Below are 24,072 nucleotides of genomic sequence, written 5' to 3' on the forward strand. Positions count from 1 at the left end.
TAACAGAATTGAATTCCCCCATCATCACTCTTGCCTATATGCTAAGTACGATGACTTTTCTCAGAGGCGAGGGGATGACTTAATAAGGGAGGGGGATTCCTTAATGTGTCAACGTATGTGGGGGTGTGCGTGAGGGTGCTGTCTATGTGTGTGTAGTATGCGTGTGTTTGCCTGTGCGTTAAAAATGCTCCCTTCATTTATTTCGTTGATTTCGTTCTTCTTTCCTCCTTTTTTTTGCTTTTTCTTTTTCCTTGTGCGTTAAAAATGCTCCCTTCATTTATTTCGTTGATTTCGTTCTTCTTTCCTCCTTTTTCTTTTTCTTATTTTTTTCTTTCTTTTATTCTCTTTCTTTCTTACTTTTTCATTTATTGATTTTTCTCATACTTTTTGCTTTCTTTCTTTCTTCATCTTGTTCTCTTTTCTTAATGGACTAAAAACAAGGATGTGAACATGAGATTTGTAAAGGGTCATTTTAATTCCCAAAAGCGACCACACTCGTTTCAATTTCGAAATTATTTTGTGTATAGTTGCATAAGGAGATATTTAACCCCTGGGGTATAATAAGTATGAATTGTGCAAAACCTTCGTTTTTGGTTTCTTGTTAATATATGGAATTCATTTTTATGTACAATTATAAAATAGAATTCCGCTTGTCTAGTTGCAACCTTTCTTCTGCTGGTGTTATTGCCTCCCAAATCGACTATGATTTGTATTGCCTCCTCTCGATAACTCAATCTTATTATTCCTCGTATTTTTTTCTTAATCATTCTCAATGTCTCCTCTTCTTATTCATATCATGACTCTCACCTGGGCCCCATCTTGCAAAGAGTTTTGACTGATCTGACCAGTCAAAACGATGGAAAGCCAGAGATGTCATTCAAAATGCATATATCGGTTCATTTTTTTAATATAAGCATGAAGTATATTCTATTATTGTTTGAACGATCAGCGTGGCCCTCTCTTTTTATAAAGGGACTATAATTTGATTTTCTGAAAGCAAAATTATGCAATAATAGATTTACATGATTAGGATCAATTGGATGTTAATTGGTTCAATTACAACTCCTTGTAAGATGGGGCCTAGATGATACTCGAAATCAATCAATCAACCAATTGCAACTTGATTTTTAACTTATCGGAAACACGTACTTGGTCTTTTTTCCCAGCCGAGTTTCAACACATCTCTTTCTGCAAGGTCCCCGGTTCTCCACGAGCCTCTTTATCCGCAATCGTCAGTGACCTTAATCAGTGTTGATTCATTGAAATTAATCTAGGAGTTAATCGCCAATTCTTACACTTCAACACATTTCAGGTGCATACCCGTATCTGGAACTGCGGCGGTATCTCGGAGCAGGTGTCCTGTAACTGTGGGTTCGTCGCCAAGGAAGACAATGACGTCATCTCGGTGGACATGTGCGATGGCAACGTGCTAGAAACCAGGGCGGAAGTAAGGGTCAGGAGCCCCCAGCCTCTGACGGACGGGGTCAAAATTAAGCAGGCCAAAAACGGAACCAAAATTACCGTGAGTTTGAATCGCTTCGCAAATTAGGCTTGCTGACAGCTATGTCTATATTTTGCCTCGGAGGGTTCGTGTGTTTGTCAATGTTTTGAGAGAGGTATAGGAATTGATATGAGGAGAGACGGTCCAGAGCCTGGTAAGGTGAGATAAGAGAAGGAAAATTGGGAGAATGAATAAATGCGATCAGAATAAAGATGTGATAGAGATACAAAGGTCAGACAAGAAATAAATCCGAAGGGGGGGGGTATAGTGCCAGGAAAAAAATAAAAACCTAATATTTCAAAAGAGACTTTTAGGTCTATTCAATGGGAAATCTCTAAGAATCCGATCACAATTTCGTTTGTGTGCTACTGATTGATTTACAAAGGGTGCGATAAATTCTTGACATTTAGTACTATTCAGATATTCCTGAGTTATATAGTCTTTGTAGCTATCATTGCCAGACGTCATTTCCACTAAATCGAGGCATCTTGTCTTGTAGTTGAATTTCTGTTATCTCCAGTTTGAACAAAACATGATTTCCCATGCTGTCAGATAGAATTTTAGTACATTACTTGGAGTTTTTTTATTGTCAATTTCCTCTTCCATTTAGGTTGAATTTTCATCAGGGGCCTTCATTCGAGCTGATATCTCCGACTGGGGCATGAGTATCACTGTTCAAGCGCCCTCTCTTGACTTTAATCGTACAGTTGGTCTTTGTGGAACATTTGATGGTAATCCTGACAATGAGTTTCATGATAAACAGGGCAGAGATCTGGATTTGGCCATGAGGTATGGGCAGGCAAACGAATTTGTGGAGTTATGGAGGTCAGTAGAAATCGGTTCATTTAAAATTGTGTTAAGTATGTAGCATTTTCCCCCTACACCCTTCTATCCCTCCGTCCCTGGAATCATTTTGGTTTGCGTCTAGCTAGTGTGTTTTTGTATATATTGCACGTGTACTAAAAATTTTTGTTCCATTTGATATATTAACTCTGTGAAAACATATTCCTCATAGCTATTGCAACGTTGCTTTAATTTCTTGACACATGTTGGCTATTGTTTAACTGCATTGTTCAAAATATTTAGAATTTGCAAACGTTTAATAACAAATCCACGCGATTTTTGGAAAGGATTATAATTAACTCCTCAACAACTCATTCACTAAAACTGAAAGTCTTCTTCGGACAGTATATGAACAAGCAAACACCCTATTCATCTATCTTCCTTTTTCAAGTTGAACCAACAAACATCAATAGTGAAAACGCAGATACAAAATGTTCAAACATTGATATAATATCCTACGCCCTACGTTCTCGTATATGTACGTTCTCGTATATCGTCGGCCTTATGCCAAAAGGGCCTTAACTGCTTTTGGCCATTCCGAGATAATGGCGTTTATAAAGGTTTTGGCCTCTCTAATAATCAAAAGTTTGTGGTCGTTTTTTTGCTTTTGAAACCAATTTCGATAAACGTGTTAAGTTATTAAGTTTTACATGAAATGTGTTAAATTTATTATAAAATATTCAGAACCCCTAAAATCGGGTTAAGGCCCTTTTGGCATAAGGCCGACGAATTATGTTCCTTCTCTGCAGTATTTTATGTGTACTTTTTATAGGCGCCGCTTTTCCGACAGCGGCTGCGGTAGCGGCGGTGTCGTCGTCCACGCTGAAATCTTATTTAAGTTTAAGCTTTTGAAACAATTTATCATCATAACTTTGAAAATATAAGCACATATTTCATGAAACTTGTATATATGGGCAATCATTATCACTCTTCACGTGACTTGAATTTCATGCCAGACGATCAATATTAAAGATTATGGTCACTGGACTTTGGGATCGCTGTATCAGCATCCAACACTTAACCAAGGTTAATTATTAGGATTGCCAAATTCTTTTGAAAGTCACTTTTTCATAATGATTTTCATATATCGGGAAATGAGTGAATGTAATGTCAGATCACTAAGTTAAGGTCAAAGGTTAACTGGGGTCAATAAGTTGGTATCGCCTTTAAAAAAAAAATAGTATCGGAATCCTGTGTCTTTTATTATTCTGTTAAAATCTGATGTAATGGTTATCAGTTGTCCCCACTTGCATGATGATGATAAATTTAGGTAATTTGGTCAAGGTCAAAAGTCATTGTAAATTAGATAACTATGATTAATAAATGTATTTGTTCATTATTCAAAAGTATTTGTTCAAGTCAGATAATGATATTTGCCTGAGAAGATTTTTAGATATCACAATGGAATATCATGTTCCAAGTCAAGGTCGAATGTCATTCAAGGTCACTGAACTACAGACATGCATGAAGACATGATGTATGTACAGTATAAAAAAAATATGTTGAGACTTTTACAAATCTTCCCACAACTCTTTTGCTCTTTATGCGCCTTGAGCTTTCTACAGAGTGGATTTGGCGTTTTATAAGTTACACTATTATTATGATTATTATTCCCTGGGGTTTGCATACAAGGCCAAATGGGGTTCGTAAGCATAAGGTTCTTATGAATAAGCTTCTGAAGCGTCATGCTTTTAAGTGTATGGATTTAGTTAAGCATAAAAGACCGCGTAGGTCGCTGAATTTTTACATTCCAGTCTCGCGCAACTTTTGAGACTAGAATTGCGACCCCCGGGTTCACGGTTCCGAAATTACAAATGCGTACAAATTCAATGCAAATAATGTTTTTAGCCAAAATTCATAAATGTATCATTATCTTTCCTTTTACTGGTAAAAATCAATTAATTTTATCTTGTTTATGGTCAAATGAGAAATTTAGAAAATAAATGTGATGTTGATTTTTTTTTAAATTACATTTGGTGAGATTCTTATAAAGAGTCTGTAAAACCAAAGTTACCATTATTGGGACATTATTTGATTAGAGCAATGTTTTGATTATACGCATAAATTAGCATAGTTAACTAGCAATGAAAATTTTTACAGTATGTAATCTTATTATAGTTTTGTAGATTATGCAATGGGTAACACGCTTGCCAATTCTCGTCTCGATCACGCAATGGACGGCCGAGATCATAGGGGAGGGGGAGTGAATCAGCTCCCAGTATTCTTAGGCGTCGAAATAGCCCAGTCTATTTAGGGATAAGCATAAATTTCTTAAGCACAGGCTTTTTAAGCATAAGGTTTTTAGCACAAGGTTCTTTAGCATAAGGTTTTTAAGCACAGTGTTTCTAAGCATAAGGTTATCAAGCAAAAAGCTTTTCAAGCATAATGTTTCTTAAACATGGTGATTTTAAGAATAAGGTTTATAAGCATAGGATTTTAAGCATAAGGTTTTCAAGCATAGGGATCTTAAGCATAGGGTTTCTAAGCATAAGGTGTCTTAGCTTAGAGTTTTTAAGCATAGGGTTCTCAATCGTAAGGTCCTTAGGCATAGGTTTTTTTAAGTATAGGATTTTAAGCATAATGTTCTCAAGCAAAGTGTTTTTTTAAGTATAATGTTCTTAAGCATAGGGTTTTAAGCATAAGGTTCTTCAACCTGAGGTTTTTAGGCATGATGTTTTTAAGCATGGGCTTCTGAAGCATAAGGTTTATGACCATAGGGGTTTTAAACGTAGGATTTTAAGCATAAGGTTCTCAAACGAAGAGTTTTTAAAGCATAAGCTTCTTAAGCATAGGGTTTTAAAAACGTACGGTTCTAAGTTTATGGACGTAATTGAGCATAAGGCCATATCAGATGTTCAAGAACGGTTTAATTTAAGCATATTTTTAATTTAAGCATGAAGTTTTGGGGAATTTGGTTTTTTTTAGGCATATGGTTCTTAGGCACAAGGTTTTTTAGCATAGGGATTTTAAGGCATGTTGTTTTTAGCACAAAATTGGATTCAAAGCATAATGTTTTTAAGTTTAAGGTCCTAATTGAGCATAAGGTCATAATTATAAGGTCTTAAAGCACTGTTTCTTAACCTTTAAGCAAACTGTTTTAGTTAAGCTTATTTTTAAGCGTAATGATGTATTTAGGCATACAGTTCTTAAGCATAATGTCTTTAAGCAAAAGATTTTTAAGCACGTCGATTTAGTTGGCATAGGGAGTGAAAAAAAGGATTTTTCAGCTCAAGGTTTTTAAACATATGTTTTAGAGGCCCTAGGTAAGCATAGGGTTTTATATTTAAGGTGTTGAAGAAGCAGTGGGTCCCTAAAATTTTTTCTTAAGCATAAGTTTTAACTTAGCATAAGCGCAATTTGAAAACAATGTTTTGTCTCGCCTGCATTGCAGAGCGAGACTGTAGGTGCTGCTTTTGCGACGCTGGCGTCGTCAACGTTGAAATCTTTCTAAGGTTAAGTTTTTAACATTTAATTTCAACTTAGAAAGTGTAATTAACTACTTCATGAAACTTGGACATACGGGTAATGAAGTATCACTGGTCATATTTCAATATCAATACTTAATTATCATGAATACGAGACATTTTACATTGATTTTTATTTTCAATTTCAGACTGCGTGATGGGGGTATGTTCAATAGAATACCCCTACCAGTGCCTTATGAGCTTCGTCTTCCAGCGTGTTCGTGTCTTTCTCCTGTAGTTCCTCCAAGGGGTGATTTATATCCAATCCAGAGTCTTGGCTGCCTGGGTGAGACGTCCTGTAGACCTCGATGTACACGATTTGAAGACGTATACAGGAAAGAATTAGTTCAATCAAATGACGTCACATCCGTGTATTCGAACATCATATCAAATAATCCTTTTGGGAGAAGGCGAAAGAGGAGTGCATCTGATGATAGGACTAAGCGGCAACTTAACCCGCCACCAAGCGATACATCATTGGACCAAACAGCCCTGCGGGATTTCTTTAATCTCTTTGATCTAGACATTCCTGTGGGTTTATTTGATGACACGGGGCCGGTTGGACCAAGTGTTCAGAGCTCTTACTTCTTCCTACCAGATCACAGACCGAGTGACCTGAGACCTTTAAGAGCCACCTGGCCGACACCAAGTGGTATATCCTACGAACAAGCAAGGGAGTTCTGCTTCCAGACTGTCGCCAACACCACACTAGCTAATGCATGTGGCGAGAGTGGCTTGAGGACTAACATGTACATCGATGATGCCGTTGAGATGTGCCTCAGTGATGTGCAGTTAACTGAGGATTTGACCTGGGCGTCGCAGACATTGCCTTTGGTTGAGAACCAATGTGAGGCGGCCTATGTGTCCAATAGAACGTTGTGGAGACCTGATATTAGCTCTGGGAATGAGCTAGGAGAAGTTGTTCCGCCCGAAGGAGTGTTGAGGGCGCTTAACTGTCCCAATGATTGTAATGGACATGGTGTATGTACCAAACAGGGATGTATATGTGAAGACAAGTATGAACCACCAGACTGCAGTTGGAAAGATGGTAAAAGAAATCTTTTCATTTCAGTAATCTTAATTTACAGAAAGCACTTTAAAACCCACTCAACTATGCAACCTGTTTATACAAGTAATTCGCTCTCTCAACGGAATTAGAGCGGGAAAAAGTTATCCAGTTCATACAATCAAATAAAAAAAACATTAATATAGATCTACACAAAATGATATAATGCTATTGATAAAAACATTACGGGTGAGATTGTTTAGAAAACTATCAAAATAGTAAAGCTAAAATGGAGATAGAAATGGACTAAAAAAAGAAATATCGGGATCTTCTAAATACCACATCCCAGAGGATATATAAAAACTTATACCGGGCTTTCTTGTTTGCTAGCCTTTGTAGATACCACTCCTTTTCACTGGCCTGCATATCTTTTTACATGTTCCATTATATATTGCTTAAATTATAAACTAATGATAATGAAGTTGAAATTTGTATTTACCCATTTTACCAGTGTTATTATGCTAACAGAAATACTTGCTAAAAATCAAATATTTAAGAAGAAAAAAATATATATAAGGACTTTAAATGATCTGTGTTTTGCTTGTTAAATGAATCTACTTAGTGTACTGATGTTTTCAATTTGCAGATGCTATTCCCTATATTGTGAGGTTAGAGAACAATGGGTTATGTGACCGAGAAACCCAAAGATGTGATACAGTTAGGATAACAGCAAGAGAATATAGAGAAGGAAAGACCATTACATGCCTCTTCTCTTTATCAAAGGTAAATGCATTCCCTTTTTCATTTTAGTGTAACGTTTTTTTTATATATGTCTTTTAATAATGTTAAATTCATGGCAATGAGAAATAATGGGTACTATTCGAAATAGAAAAAAATGTGTATGACAAGGGAAAGGGTCAGGGAATATCGCGAGAACCCTATGAAAATGTATGGTATGGAAACTCAGATAAGACGTTGAAGAAATTTGGGCCTGAAAAAAATGTTTCAGAAAATTGATTAAATTGCCTTTGTGGCATACTACGTGTTTATGCTTTCGTTTATTTTACGTCTTTTGTTTCGTTGATAACACTAAACAAATACGGTGCAGACATGCCACCTGTGTATAGCTTTGTATAAATGTTGCTTGATAGATGATCATATACCAAAATCTTGTGATCCATACTAGACTAAGTTTAGAGTACAATTTTCTTCCTAATTTTAGGACGGAATAAACGATGTGTCGTCAGTTATCTACGCTCAGTCCATCGCAATCAGAATCAATAGAAAAACAGTATTGTGCAATGTACCGATAATAGAAGGAGCTGCAAACGAAGATGCTACGATGAGATGGGAAGTTCAGGTGAGTACTCGACGAAATTAAGATGATTTATTTTCTGCAAAAGAAAAACAAAATCATGTCATAGAAATTTCGTTAACTAAAGCCGGTAGAATTCTCTTTCCGTGACTGCAATGTCAAAATTTATATAAAAATATTATTTTATGAATGTAAAGACAGCATAGAATTATTAGATATTGTATCTGTATTTGTATTGTATTTGATGATAAAGTCATAAGTTATTTCTTAACTGTACAGTACAGTAAATAAACTAATGTTTCATGAAATGATATTAATTTGATTTTAAAAATCCACCATGTCACCGGAAATCAATGAAGATACTTTGTCAATCTAGTATTACTAGAATCCACCAGGTTAATCTCCTATTGTATATCCATCGCAATTGAAAGTATACTTTAAATGAAAGTGAATTACTGGTTGCTTTATTATTTCCTTATGTCATCAGGTGATGTATTCTGATTCGTCTCCTAGTAACACAATGACATTGATTCACTATGATTCAAAATGTCATATATGTACTTGGATTGGAGCTTGTACAACAAAGGTTAGTCGATCACTTCTCCCTTGATGTGGATATCAAAATTGCTTAGAAGAAGACTCGCTATATAGGTTGACGAATTGCTGTATGCCACCCCTATGAAAATGATTTATGAAATCAGTGCATGGAAGTTTGCTATCAGTTATTCGATATTTTACATTTCCATATTCCTATTTTTCTTGTTATTAGTAAACTTTGTCTCCAAAGCCTTAATAAAATAAATCGTAATGTCTTGTAATCGACCTGCCTATTTTGCTCCTCTGACTTTCAATAAACCCACTAGTTTTATGCGGTATTAGGAACTTAAGGTTGTATACTGATGAAAACAACCATTTGTTTTTCTGTTTCTCTCATTTGCATGCTTGTTCATCGATATAAATGATATTTTTTTAAACCATTTAGTAACAGAGCCAAGGTATAATTCCAAAATTAATTCATTTCAAAATCTTGCCCTTTAGGAGAATGCCTGTGTGATTGAAAGACGATGTTACTCCGCTGGTCAGCATAATGAGAGGGATTCTTGTCAGCAATGTCGACCATTGGTCAGCAGACACGAGTGGTCAATATCAGAAGGTATGAGATTAGTTATGAAATCTGTAAGAGGGGAACAAAACAAAAGTAAATATCACCCCTGACCCCATCGCCAGATATTGGCCGATGAAACACACAATTTTACACAGACATTTAGTTCGTTCTAACGGGCTACATGTATTTGTATATTATCACTATTTTCTTCATATTTGGCGCATTCATATTTTTTTTTGGAAAAACCTGATTACAAAATTCTTCAGTTTAATATGAATATTGATGACATCGATACGCAAATAAAGTTATGCAATGTTACATAATCATTGTTCTTTTAGGTTTTGCATAAAATAACATTTTTTTTAATTTGATAATGAAGAATGTACACCCATAGAATAATTCATACACTCGTAAAAAATGAAGTGCTAATTCAGCTCTTAAAGAGCGTGTATAGTGACTGCACTTCGGAGAGCTGATTTTTCTAGTTCAAATTTGAACGAGAAAAATCAGCACTCCGAAGTGCAGTCACTATACACGCTCTTTAAGAGCTGAATTAGCACTTCATTTTTTAGAGTGTATAAATATAAAATCATAGTAGTTTCACATTTTCATGGTGAGGGCTAATCACGTTTAGGTTAATTTACATGAGGAAATGATTGCAGTATTTTTGTTTCATTTTTGAAAAAAAATAAAAGAAAGGGCGGCAATATTATTTTCATGCTGATTATATTTTGTAAATTCAAGTCAAATCTAAAGTATCATAAATTTTTATCACTTTACCTTTTAAAATTAAAATTTCAACATTAAGCCTCTTCAGAAAAAATGGTATTTCATCTTCTTACTTTTTTTAACTAGACAATGTACCTCCAGTTCTTGGTGTAGATACTCAGTTCGTCACATTCACTGGCCGTGCTTTCACTCATCAGCTGGACGCTATAGACCCTGATAGTACAACGGGGGTAGGGGTTGAATTCTCAGTACAAACCCAGGTCTCTGACGATCTATACCACGTCAATATCTCACGATTCGGCCATCTGTATTGGTTGTCGAACGTAGAGGGCGACTACACGGTTCCGGTGAGGTTGACTGACGAGTGCGGATCGAGTGTTGCATTTGAGATGGAGGTAATTGTTGAAAGTTTCTTTTAATATCGATCGATGTGTTTTATTGTATTAAATCAGCAATAGTTGATACATTTCTCTTTCGGATGTAAAATATAATTTACCTTCATCTCACTCATGTGGAATAATCATAATTGTGATTTACTATGATGCAGTGAAGACTTTATCATCAAGTTTATTCAACAAAAAAGTTATATTAATTGTTTATGAAATGTTTACGTTTTGGGCACTGCATTCATATTACAAAAAAAAATCATATATCTCAATTCATAATTATATCATATGCAATGTCATGGGAATGAAATAAACACATATTTGAATTTCATATGTTATTTCGCTAGGTCACAGTATTGGCTTGTCGTTGTCGAAACGGGGGAGAATGTTTACTAGACTCGAGATCAGGCTTTCCGGTGAATAGTCGTCAGTACTCGTGTTCATGCCCATCCCCTTATACTGGAGAGTACTGTGATATTAATATGGCGCCTGGTACAGGAAGCTGTACGTCTAATCCCTGCATGCACGGTCAATGTCAGGACAGCATTCATGGTTTTACTTGTGATTGTGAGACAGGCTATACAGGTAATTCAGAGTTTTGAGACCCTGTCTTAATTGGGCTTTTTCAGACTAAGTTTTATGGGGTGATGGGGTTCCACCCCCTTCCATTAAATTTTATCCGCTAAAGTTCAGGGGAGCGTTTCATGAAAGGACTCGTCGAACGTTTCATCCAAGAGTCCTGTATTATCTGACAGTTGCCACAGTAACAGTGCTTCTCGGCCAATCAGAAACCAAAAAACTTCAGACCTGACTTGTCAGATGAGTATGTTGATGAAAGTATACATGTATCGTAATTATGTACAAACGTGATGGCGAGCTAAGGACATCGATTTGTATATTTTTTGTCGCCGACGAAATCGTCTATATTGACTTGATATGGAATTTCCCCACCAGAAGTATGTCATTAAATATAATCCATCTTGTATCTCGAATTCTCGAAGGGTGAGAAAATGTAGCAAAATCATTTAGCGGCCGGGATGGGGTATGTCCATATTTTCTCCTGAGGGAGATCGAGCGTAGATCTACTTACCAATAGGGTGCTGAACCCTTCTTTGTTTCTCATGCTGATTTACGCGAAAATATGTACCTATATTGCGACTTTCTTTTCTTTTTTTTTTAAAGTATTTTGTATGTGCCTATACTGCAATTTTCATGTGAGAGAGTAATATTTTCTTCTTGTATTTTTTGTGTTTCATTATTTTTTTTTCCTTTGGTACAGGTTTAACATGTTCTATCATGAAGAATGTTTGTGATAACAACCCCTGTTTTGAAGGCGTGGAATGCACTGTTCGTGGATTGGGGTCGTTTTCATGCGGGAGTTGCCCAGAAAATTACTATGGGGATGGTATTACTTGCAAAGGTACTATTTTTCTTGACATTGTTTTATTCTTCAGCATAATCTTTTAATATCCAGCCGATATTAAAGACTGCTGGGTGAAATGTACTTTGCATCGCAAAAATGAAACCTATTTCGAGAGATAGATATCACGTCAGTCAAAATTATTTTCTAATTTCATAAGTTGCGAAACTAGCATGTATCACAGGACCAAATTACTTTAAAATCAACCAATGAAACACCATTAAAACCATTCACACATTGCAAATTATGGACAGTGAAAACGAAACCTGACGGAATTGTTTTTGTGATTTATCATATGCTCACTCTTCGTTAATTTAATGAAATAATTTAGTGAAGAAGAATGCAAAAACCATCAAAGACACAATGAACCGTCGGAACCGTCCCTTTCTCATGCATATTCGTTAATTTATGACTTGATATTGACCAATTATTTGAAGCAATTTCATTTTTATATAGAAAATGCAAACTTTGCTTGCTCTTCAGGCTTAACCGAGTCATATGATAATCACATTGATTGATTAATTCATTCATTGTAATTTATTTCATTCCAAAATTTCAACAAAGTTACAAAGTAAAGCCAAATATAATTTAACGTCATGAAATGAAATTGAAACCTTCTGAAAAGCAGAAGGAAACCTTCAATAAATAAGACATATTAAATGCAAAATATAAAGTTCACTCTGTACAATGTTCCTGATCTATGTTTGTTTTTCTTTAAGTTCTATTTTTGACGATTTTTTTTCATTAAAAAAATATAAATCATTTATTTTTCCCCTCCACAGCATCAAAATGCAAAGTCCCATGTCCCAAGAATATGATATGCGACCCCAACGTTGGATGTGTGTGTAAGGATGGCTATCATGGTTATGCGTGTTTCAGACGTAAGTTCTTTATTAGAACTGTTTTTGAGGAGTCTTGTTTTTTTTTGGGGGGTTGCCAAAATATGTTAGAGCACTATCTGATCAGAAGGTGGAAATTCATTCTTGCTACCTCATCTATTGTTGTTGGTTTTCGACTCGATTGTTCCGTAACTTCTTTGCATTAAAATCAATAGTGTAATGAGCCAAATAATTTGAGAGGGAGGGACGCAGTATGTGTAGGCCTGTATTCAAAATTTTCTGTCAAAAAAGTCGCCTGGGGGCGAAAAATTTAGCCTATTTATAATGTTTTTTTTAGATACATTTGACATCATAGTTAAACAAAATATGTATCACAATTCACCCCTTTCTTGTTTTTCTCCTCTTGCTCTTTCTTTCCCCAAGCCCAATGTCCATATGCCAGTGATGAAAATGACACTACTGCTAACAAGTTGACCCATAAAAAGTAAAAAAGCACATCAGACTTCTGTAGTTATTCGGATTCCTATTCACTAAGATGGTCGCTTGATTGGAAATCTGAGAGAAGAAAAAGTTGTTATATTTTTATGTTTATGTCTTTGTGTTTTATTTTTTAATGAATTATCTTTCATAATTTCTCCCTTTCTCCCATTCCCCCTTTCCCCCTCTTTTCTTTACAGCCATGTGTAACCCTCCTTGTCTTAATAATGGTCGATGTGTTCAGCCTAATACATGTGCTTGTCCAGTAGGATATACGGGCCAATATTGTCAGCGAGGTAAGAAAGTAGTTCTAACGTGTTAAAATAGGAAATGATAGCGTTATTTGTTGTTTTTAACATTGGCGAAATGTGAAATGAAGAAGAGTTCTTTGGGGAAGAAGGTCTACTAACAAAATGTGTGTAGTGCTATTTTATTGTGAGCGTAGTATACAATGTCACAAGTTCATGTTCCTTATAATTAAAACCTGGTTTGGTCACATTTGAATCAAATCACAACACGGCAAGTCCCATCTTTTTATGAAAGGAATTACAGTAAAAGTAAACTAATGAATGGGTACAGAGGCGTCGTAGGTGCACTGGTAACTGTCCCCTTGATTTTGAAAGTTATGAAAAAGGGGGAGTAAGAAGCAAAAATGAAGAAAATGAAAGAATAATATAAAAAGAAGATGCCTGGGCCGTGTTCTGTGCTAACACCCCTATTTATTTTTTACCAAAGGGAAAAATGACGCCTTGATCCCATAACTAAAATACACCCTTGTGCCGCCTGTGAATTGGGTTTGTGTGTATTAATTAACTACACAATGTTTCTTAATGTGGCAATGTTGTTTTGCATGCATGGTGGTGGCTACTCTCTGTTTCCTTTAGTTTCTCTTTGTTGCGTGCCTAATGATGTGAAGACCAGTATCCCTTGAAAAGCACTATGATATAATTGGCGTAATTGGTGAAGAAGCAGCATCTGCTAGTCTGCCTATTTCGTTTCCCACCATGCTATAAAATTGTGCGTCTTTCATGAAAGTTTTTTTTTACATTTAGGGCACGTCTGATTCCCACCTTCTCCTTTCCCATCAATGTCCATGACATTTCAAAGAATATGTTTCTATGGTAACTGTATATCCTCTCTGTTTCTTAACCAACACATTTGGCGGGCAATAATTTGTTTACCGTTGACAGGGCAATGTTCTCCTGTCTGTCAGAACAATGGCCGATGTATGTCTCACAATCGATGTCATTGCTGGCCGGGATTTACAGGAAGCAGATGTGAAATTAGTAAGTCAGTTCATGAGAAATAAATTCCGGAATGTTTCAATATTATTTTACTGATGAAAAAAATTATCTTAAATGATTATACTTGCTGCATGAGATAGTTATTAGAATATAACCCTTTTCAGTATTCTGTGCTCATGAAATATGTAAACTCTCTGAATAATAGATCCATATGCCATATATGGGGGAGGGATCTAATGATAAGTTGCTTTCTTCTGCAATATTGGCTGCATCACGTGGGGTCAGGAGTGACTCTTGCCTCCATGATTTTTCAAGTACTGGAAAACAGAGGGAAGAAAATTAAGGAAAGAAGGGGGAAAAAAGCTTGGAAAAAAAAGAGTATCGAAAGTAGACATCTGGGATGAGTTACCGTGATACGAATTAAAATGATGCCTTTTTCATCTATTTGAGATAAAGGAAAAAGCGGCTTATTCGAGTCAGCTCCTCCTTTTAAACTACCTTGGCGTCGTCCATGTTCTCTGCATTGAAATGTATTCATTTCCCCCCTGTCTTGGTTAAACCAAGGAGCTTCTAACACAGAAGCTCCTTGGTTAAACTAACCTTGCTGAGCGTGTTTGTCGTATAATGTAGCTTCCGGCTGAATGTTGAATACTAATAAATACCTCGCTGTGAATGCAGAGTGCTGCTATTATTGCATTTGCTTTTAATTCTTTCCTTTTCATGTCGTTAGAACATTTCATTTTCAAATGAATTTTCATTCAATTCACTTTGTCATGTTTGTAGATGTGATTAAATTTGAAGTCAATATTGAAGTCAAAAGGTCGTTTTCATGTTCCAATATAAACATTTGTTTGTGTTCAGTAGTTTTGATGTTCTAAAATTTCAATTACTTTGGAATCCCATAGGGTGTAATATACTTATTGATAACCATTTTTTTTAACAGCATACGCATATCAAATCTTACTTTAAATTTGTATATCTATCATCACGCTAATCTATACTGTCACTGTCTGGCAGTGGCATATCTGGGATTTTTTTTCCTGAGGCACGGGGGGGGGGCATTTTTTTATGTGTGTGTGTGTGTCTGGTAATTTGAATTTATTAATCTCCTTAGCTTGCCAGTTAGACATATAGACATATCGAATGTATAATTATTAATCATATTAATCCTGTTCTATTATTATGGAAAACAAGCAGAAATGATAGTTCCATCACCGTTTTCTTCTTTCTAGTTCTCCCCTTATAAATATCCATCTTTTTTACATCTTCATTATGTATGTCGTCTGTGTAAGTATTTTATTCTTTGGCTTTTGACGGCACAAATTAGATTTACCAATATCAAAATGGCAGCTGCCTAGTTTTTGTCCACCGTTGCTCGTTAATACTTCCTACTGTCAAACATTCTTCAAATATTTCAATGCTTACTATCAGACAATGGTAAGGAATAAGAGTTATATCATGTGGTTATTCATGCATAAATAATTTGTTTCAAATGTTTACTTTATAATGAATAAAAAGAATATATGTTTTTATCATCAGTGTCTTGTAATGTGAACTGTATGAATGGTGGATATTGCGTCACCCCTGACCGATGTATATGTCGAGGAGGATACTCTGGACCAGCTTGCCAAACCCGTAAGTTTTTAACATTTCTATGAGCAGGGGCAGATCCAGCTTTCGCCAATGCCAATAGGTGGGGTGGATTTTTTTTAGCCACGTTTTCCCTGATCGGCCACTCGAAGTTGACTTTTGTTTGTTTCTTTGAAGGCGTAGTCCTGATAGTCACTTCCAAGCTTTACTCCTATAATTTCATAATTTGAATGGTGCGGGCGCGAAGCGTGAGCTATTTATTCCTAAAATTTTAACATTCTGTGCGATGTTTGTGATCCTAAACGAGATGTGTATCGCGAAGCGCGAGCAGAAATTTTTAACATATGTTTTGTTCTGATTTAAAAAAAAAGCTGTTAAAAGCTGCTTGCAATTAGCCATTAAGACGTTTCATATTTCAACAATGAAATAATGCGAGCTGAAAATTTGGACATTTTTACCTGAAGAATGGAAATTCTAAACACTTTTTGTAATCGTGAAAAGGGTAAGTATATTACGAAACATTTGACGTGAGCGTGAATCGCGAGTGTAAAAATTCGAAATTTACACCTAAAAATGGGACACTCTATTTGTGAATCATGAAAAGGATGAATAATTGGAAATCTTCCTACATCGATAATGCGAGCGCAAAGACCGAGCAGAAAATTGTTGATATTGTGATCTGAAACTGGATAATGATTTAAATAGAGAACAAGTTGCGTCTCTGAATAAACATGTGCGCGCGTGTTTTAGATTTCGATTTAGAATCTGGGCATTCTAAATACCCTTTTTATCATAAAAATCAATAAAATATTTGATATTCCGATCTGAAATTGGTCAAATCAAGCTCTGTATTTCAAGCACTTTGTAGAAAATTATGAGATGGATATGGATCACATTAAAAAAAGATGGCTGATATGTTTCATTATTATTACTCTGAGTTTTGACATAGGATCGGGTCATTCTAAGAAAAATTATGTCATATGAAATTGATGACTATCTTTCTATTTCGCTTCCTAAGCGTGAGATGAAACTTGTCGATATTCCATTTTGGAAAAAAGTGACAATTTGTTTATTGAATTAATTTATCAACATAATAAGCCTATAATGAGAGCATGAAATATGTTAATATTATGGCCTGAAAAAATCGCGAGCCGTAATATTTGATATAAACTTTCATGTCATGAAATGGGGATTTCAAGTAGTTTGTTAAGAATTAGTATTGAGATATATATAACTCACCAATAAAAATCATCTAAACTTGATGAAGAAAAAAGTGATTACAAAGAATAATTCCAGTGAATCATGGGAGATCAATTATGATAAAGATTTATTCCAGGAAAAAAAAGAACGAAATAACAATCTTTTAAAGCATATCACTGATATAAGATATAAACAAGAAGAGTAACAAAGGTCCAAATTTAATGTAAAATGTATCAATATTAAAAAAAATTTCATATTTTGAAATGTTGTACCAATGTATCTTTCTAGCTGTATGTTCACCAATGTGTCGTAACGGAGGAAGATGTGTAAGCCCGGGTCTATGTGTATGTCCACGAGGTTTCCAGGGGCAATATTGCCAAAGAGGTAATATGATGTTTCATCTTTATGATTTTTTTAAATCTCTCCACAAATTAGCTCACCATTGGTTGTCAAATAAGTCTCTCCTGTTAACCATAATGTTATTAAAAGGCTATAATTAGTTGTAAAACACTGTCCTCTGCAAATGTCACATTCTCAGAATTATGATATCATTGGCTAACTTTTTTTTCAAATTCTATTTATTTGTTTGTACATCAAAATCTTATCAAAGCTATAGAACATTTCGTTTGTACACATGTAGTTTATCTATGGGAAATGATTAGTCATAAGAATAATACAAGGAATAATAAGCCTAAAATAATAGGAGAATCTACGGAAATGAACACATTAACGATCAATCCAACATTCTGACTTTCCAACATAATTATGTGCAACTCTTTTGATTTTGATGCTCTTTTTTTATTTTATGACACTTGTTTTGATACAGCAATGTGTTCTCTACCTTGCCGTAACGGTGGTGTATGCGTGAGGAAGGATATGTGTTCCTGTCCTAGAGGATATACAGGAAGAATGTGCGAAAGAGGTGGGTACTGCATTAAAAGGGTGGTCTAGGCTGAAAATATTTATAGCCCAATACACAGAGTAGAACTCGCTAAGCAAGACGCTGAAAATTTCATCAAAATCGGATAACAAATAATAAAGTTATTGAAGTTTAAAGTTTAGCAATATTTTGTGAAAACAGTTATCATGAATATTCAATAGGCGAGCTGATGACGTCACATCTCCACTTTCCGTTTTCTTATGTTATTACATAAAATCATATTTTTTTCATTATTTCATACTTGTGTGAATAAAATGTCTCCCTTATAATGAAATAAGTTGCAGCAATAAATATCTAATGCACTAATTCAGTTTGAATAAAAAAAAATTGAATAAACCTAATTTAATATAATAAAATACAAAAGAACAAGTGGAGACGTGACATCATGAGCCAACCTAATGAATATTCATGACGACTGTTTTTACAAAATATTACTAAAGTTTAAATTTCAATAACTTTGCTATTTGTTGTCCGATTTTGACGAAATTTTCGGCATTTTGCTCAGTGAATTCTACTCTATTTATTAAGCTATAAATACTTTCAGCCTTTACCACCCCTTTAATCGGTTCTTGTATTGTCAAAAACGAAGTGACATTAAACATTGTAGCAGGTTAGTGAACTTTTTGAGAATCGAGATATTTCACTGAGGCGCGATTTTAATGCTTACCCCTTGGTATCGGGATTTATATAGAAGGGTTCAAATTTTAGCACTTGCCACGGACAGATGGATTCATATTAACTGTTTACTGGCAAAATTACCAAAATAGTAGTTGGCTTTGTGCGAATGCGAAATCTGCTATTAACAGGATCAAGATCTTGGGCCCGTTTCATAAGGAGATACAACTGTTGTAACTTTGCCAATATGCCAACTACAATGGTAACCTTGATTATGATTGGCTGCTGAGCCTCGTTACCATGGTAGTTGCCATAATGGCAAAGTTACAACAGTTGCAAGTCGTTTATGAAACGGGCCCTTGATCTGATTATATGCCTTCTATCCACGTACTCGCTCGTAGGTTAAACATCAAATAATGACAATCACTTATTTCTTTTGAATTTAAATGATTTTGATTCAATTTCATTGTACTTAGCTATTTGTGAGCCACGATGTCAAAATGGCGGCCGATGTGTATCTCCTGGTTGGTGTTCATGTCCGTCTGGATACAGAGGAAGAAAATGTCATAAAGGTAATTTTTCAAATACTCGGATAAACACAGTGGATCTTAAAAGAACAAAATCATTCTTGTTCGAATTTGACGAGATATTCTATGTCAGTAACTTTCACCTTGAGTGCTGTCAGTAGTGACCATAATTATTAACAATTCCTAAAATATTGTTTCGATAGGAGATAAGACCTTAAATAGTGACACTTTTTATAGCGTTTTCCAGAACATTAAGAAGATGAAAATACCAACATTTACGTCATGACCACCTCCTGTGGTCAGTAATCAACATGAAAATTCCATACCTTGTGCAGTATTTAGACATTCAAATGGAAAAAAGAAAAATGTTTATTCTTTGCCTTGTATCTTGACTAAATCCAAACAAGTCACACTTGGCCATAAGGTCTATCAAGTATTACTGAACATCCTGCTTGAGTTTCATGTCACACGACCAAGATCAAAGGTCATTTAGGGTCAATGAACTTAAACCATGTTGGGGGAATCAACATCAAAATCTTTACCTAAGGTTAAGTTTTTGAGATTTTGAAATTTCATCATAACTTAAAAAATATATGGACCTAGTTCATGAAACTTGGACATAAGGTTAGTCAAGTATCACTTAACATCCTGCATGAGTTTCACGTCACATGACCAAGGTCAAAGGTCATTTAGGGTCAATGAACTTTGGCCGAGTTGGGGGTATCGGTATCTGTTGAATTACCATCATAACTTTGAAAGTATGTTGGTCTAGTTCATGAAACTTGGACATAAAAGTAATCAGTATCACTGAACATCCTATAGGCATTTTAGGTCACATGACCAAGGTCAAAGGTCAATGAACTTTGGCGATAATGGCGTATCTGCTGAATACCATCATATCTTTGAAAGTTTATAGATTTGACTCATGAAACTTGGACATGAGAGTAATCAAGTATCACTGAACATCCTGTGCGAGTTTCGGGTCGTATGATCAAGGTCAAATGTCATGTCAGGTCAATGAAATTTGGCCACGTTGGGGGTATTTGTTGAATTGCCATCATATCTCTGTAAGTGTATTGGTCTAGTTCATAAAACGTGGAAATAAGAGTAACCAAGTATCACTGAACATTTTGTGCGAGTTATCGTCGTTTTCAAAGCCAGCACTGCTGCTATATTGAATCGCGTGATACAGGTGAGACCGCCAGAGACGTTCCACTTGTTTTTATTAAAGTTTTATAATTATGCTTTTCTTGATCTTTCCTCATTTTATTCAAAGAATAAATTTATTCAAAAAATAAGAAAAAGAATAATTCAAATCTCTATTTAATGGGGTGGACTTGACCCTTAAAACGTTCATAACTAATGGCTATATAAAACACTCCTTGTATGGTGAACGTATGATGATACAAGTATGTAGATCTAAAGACCTTTGTGTATTAATGTTAGCATTAATGTTCATATGCCAATACCGTTATGTTTTCAGCTATTTGTCCTTCTGGTTGTCGAAATGGTGGAGAATGTGTGGAACCTAATGTATGTATGTGTATAGCTGGTTATGGCGGCTCTAGTTGTGAAAACCGTAAGTATGAAAATATCTTCCTCTTCTTTTCTTAGGACTAGGACTATTAATAATTCCATGCAAGTAGTCCTATCAATACAACTGTCACATTTGCTCTACGGCGAGTCGAAAACAGCCGTTTTTATTCATTTTTACTAAAACTACCTATATGTAGCTGGTACAAACACATATTAAAACGGCTGTTTTCGAATCGCCGTACGGCCGCCGTAGGGCCGCCGTAGAACAAATGTGACCAAGGTATTAGTAAACAAAGCTAGATGTATTTCACTGTAGTTTTATATAGTAGCAATAGTAAATGTTTAAACGGTCAGATTCTTTTTTATTGCCAAAACTTTATTTTCATCCGATTTTGTGTGATATTTTCAGTACATTGTTATACTTGTTTGAATTTTCCTAAATTATTTTGTTGGAGTGGGCCTGTCCTGATAAATTGAAATGATTTTTTGTGAAGTTTTCCAAATCTGCAAATGACAATGTGGCTGAAGCCTAACTCTTGATGGCCGTAGTCAAGAATCCATCTATTAGATCTATCGGCGTTATCTAATATTTTTTTTTTGTTTCATTATAGCTATCTGCAATAAGCCGTGTATGTACGGAGGCAAATGCATCAAACCAGATACATGTTTATGTAGGAGGGGATACAAAGGAAAACAGTGTGAGAACAACAGGTTACCGCATAGAAGGTGAGTATGATTCTTTATAAGTCTAGTACAGAGTATTGCATTCATCCTCATGACCAGGTCCCTCTGAGAGGATCCTAAGCCTTTGCTCCTCTGGTCGCTTGCTTATTGTAAGCTTCCTTGGCAATCCGGTAAAACAGTCACCAGCATCAACGGATTCTCAAAATAATGTTCCATAGTTCAATTCATCAACGCTCTTAGCCAATATCTAAGATGGGGGTGAACAGAGGGGGGGGGGTTACCCCTGGTGGTGATGTGAGGGGGTATATACACAAATAGGACGTTCTAAAAGGACCGCTCCATATGCATGTCATGATCGGGGTCCAGAGTTTGCAGGACTTGTCAAGAGTAAATACTAATTTGCAATAAATGTAACATCTGAGTGCACGAACAGTGCCCATATTCGTAATGAGTCTGGCAAATACATTACTGTTCCCCTCAGTATTGTTTAGTAATCATATATGCTTCAATTTCTAGTCTACGATGATTCGTTTTGTGGCATTAATTTGCAATAGTGAAATGTAACTATATATAGTTTAACTAGCCTGCCATGTATTTATTCAGCAACTTTTTTATGTGGTTGATAGCTGCACATCAAGTTAAACAAACTGAATAGGAGATTGCATTTTGTATTTCCATGATAAATATTTAATTCATAACACTGTATGCTTCACACACACATACTCTTTTGACCATAATTTCATATAGCTTGAAATTTACAAAGCATTTACCTTGTTCATTTATTTTCAGATATAGGAGAGACGAAGAAGACGTGTTATAAATATCATGGAGTTTATCAAGATATTATGCAGCCAAAGTCATTCATATTCTGCAATGTTTAATTTGAATGGTTAACTAATTCACATACTTAATATATTCATATTTCATGGTTCTTTTCTAATCCAGTTAATATTTGTATATGAGGGAGCAACGGGTGTATTTATTTGCACATGAAGGTAATGACGTCCGCATTGATTACATATGTCCAGTATTTTGTTGCGTGAATGCACACACGGCTCACAATATTTGCTGTTGAAAAAATACCACTAAACTTGAAAATTTTCTTTCATTGATTTCCCGAGCCCTATCTTAGATCAAAAAAGGAAAAAAAATATCCTTTCTAAGAGTTAAGCGACTTTCTATCGCAATATTGAATATTAAATTAATTATCAATTCCATAACTTAAATCATTAACATTGTAGGGTTGACATTGCACTATCTTTGGACAATTTTTTTGAAATTTGGCCCATGACACTGGCTGTATAACATACAGTCTGGAAAACACTTAAAATAAATACTGTATTATGTTTTATCTTTATCTTAATGATTATGATTATTATCATTGTTATCATTATTATTAATATTATTGCTATTATCATCATTATTATCATTAAATGTAACCCGGTTTTCAATACAGCCTTCCATTAAATGGTCAATGTGTATAGTAATTTCCATTTTTTGCAATTGATTTAGTCTGTGGGAGACTACATCTCCGTGATTTGGTGCTTTATCGTTATGTTTACGTTTTTTGTAAATAAAATCAGTATTGCCGATATCCGATTTCCAGTACTAAATGTCTTCTGCTTTTTTTTACTTTTTATTCGAACATTTTTAAAGCAATGTCGGTTTCGTTATTTTGTTTTCAAATTGACAGTACATTGTCAATTGAGAAGAATGATCAATCGATCAATTATAAAAAGTGCTTATAGTTCATACGAGATCATAGTCGTATTGTATAGTTGTTTCTTTCAAGCTCAAACAAATTATGCTGCGGATACAGGATGGTTTTTTAAAAAAATATATATTTGTCGATTATTTTTATTTCATTTTTATCTTGTGACAGAGCTGTATTCAGTATTTTATATTGATGTATAAGCATATTTGCATATATTATGTAATAAGTAAGTCTAATTTGTAGAGTTTTTTTGTGGATTTGACCCTTAATGAGAGAAATAAGAGACTAAAACTTGAGATGATCGACTGCAATTGAAATTCAAATTCCAGAATAGTTCAGAGTTATTACAAAGTTCAAATCTTGATGGATATGAGTTGCCATGTTTGGGAGAGAATTCAGGTCAAATGTACCACTAAACATTGATTGTCTTCCATTTTTTACATCCACAGCTTAATTTCACCTTGTGCCCAATTGTTGCGATCGATATTTTAAAATTCAAGTGTGTGTCGTATTTATATTGCAAACATGTTTTTTAAAAGACCATTGGCATTGTACACATTTCGCATTTATCATGTTTATAAGTTTCATACGTTGAATAGCATCGTCGATTGTACTTTTCTTTTCCTCGTACCTATTTTACGGTAGATATAGCATGCTCATGTAACGTTGGTAAGGTTATTCTAGCTCGAAACGACTGTGTCTTTCGTACATTGTACGTTGTCTATTTATACTGTTCATATTCTAAGTTGTCTTATAATTTATCATGCCAAAATGAGTATTAAATGCAAACATGTAATAAGTGATTTTATTGGTATTCATTGTACCCTCTATTTCTAAACTCCTCAAAAAAGTTATGCGAGTCTGTTTTGAAGGATGATATTTTTGTTACCAAGGTTACTGAACTGTGAAAAAGTTGTGTCATTGGAAAGCTTTTTTT

At 35.0% G+C, this 24,072-nt stretch overlaps 1 protein-coding gene across 2 annotated transcripts in view; it reads left to right on the plus strand.

Annotated features, from left to right (window-relative positions):
- The window catches only part of LOC121421844 (von Willebrand factor D and EGF domain-containing protein-like), a 59,431-nt gene extending 35,359 nt beyond the window's left edge, over positions 1-24,072 (plus strand). The window contains exons 12-31 of one of the 2 annotated variants that reach the window (XM_041616646.1): positions 1,313-1,522; positions 2,112-2,326; positions 5,958-6,856; positions 7,461-7,597; positions 8,037-8,174; positions 8,617-8,715; positions 9,168-9,282; positions 10,090-10,358; positions 10,697-10,934; positions 11,629-11,769; positions 12,552-12,650; positions 13,286-13,381; positions 14,276-14,371; positions 15,869-15,964; positions 17,408-17,503; positions 17,946-18,041; positions 19,151-19,246; positions 20,685-20,780; positions 21,349-21,463; positions 22,211-24,072. In XM_041616646.1, the coding sequence (XP_041472580.1) occupies positions 1,313-1,522; positions 2,112-2,326; positions 5,958-6,856; positions 7,461-7,597; positions 8,037-8,174; positions 8,617-8,715; positions 9,168-9,282; positions 10,090-10,358; positions 10,697-10,934; positions 11,629-11,769; positions 12,552-12,650; positions 13,286-13,381; positions 14,276-14,371; positions 15,869-15,964; positions 17,408-17,503; positions 17,946-18,041; positions 19,151-19,246; positions 20,685-20,780; positions 21,349-21,463; positions 22,211-22,241 (3,378 nt within the window). In that variant the 3' untranslated portion in view covers positions 22,242-24,072. The remainder of the gene's footprint in view (positions 1-1,312; positions 1,523-2,111; positions 2,327-5,957; positions 6,857-7,460; positions 7,598-8,036; positions 8,175-8,616; positions 8,716-9,167; positions 9,283-10,089; positions 10,359-10,696; positions 10,935-11,628; positions 11,770-12,551; positions 12,651-13,285; positions 13,382-14,275; positions 14,372-15,868; positions 15,965-17,407; positions 17,504-17,945; positions 18,042-19,150; positions 19,247-20,684; positions 20,781-21,348; positions 21,464-22,210) is intronic. The other variant, XM_041616653.1, reaches the window with a different exon arrangement.

This window comes from Lytechinus variegatus, chromosome 1 (genome assembly GCF_018143015.1).
Source record: "Lytechinus variegatus isolate NC3 chromosome 1, Lvar_3.0, whole genome shotgun sequence".
Classification (NCBI taxonomy): Eukaryota; Metazoa; Echinodermata; class Echinoidea; order Temnopleuroida; family Toxopneustidae; genus Lytechinus; species Lytechinus variegatus.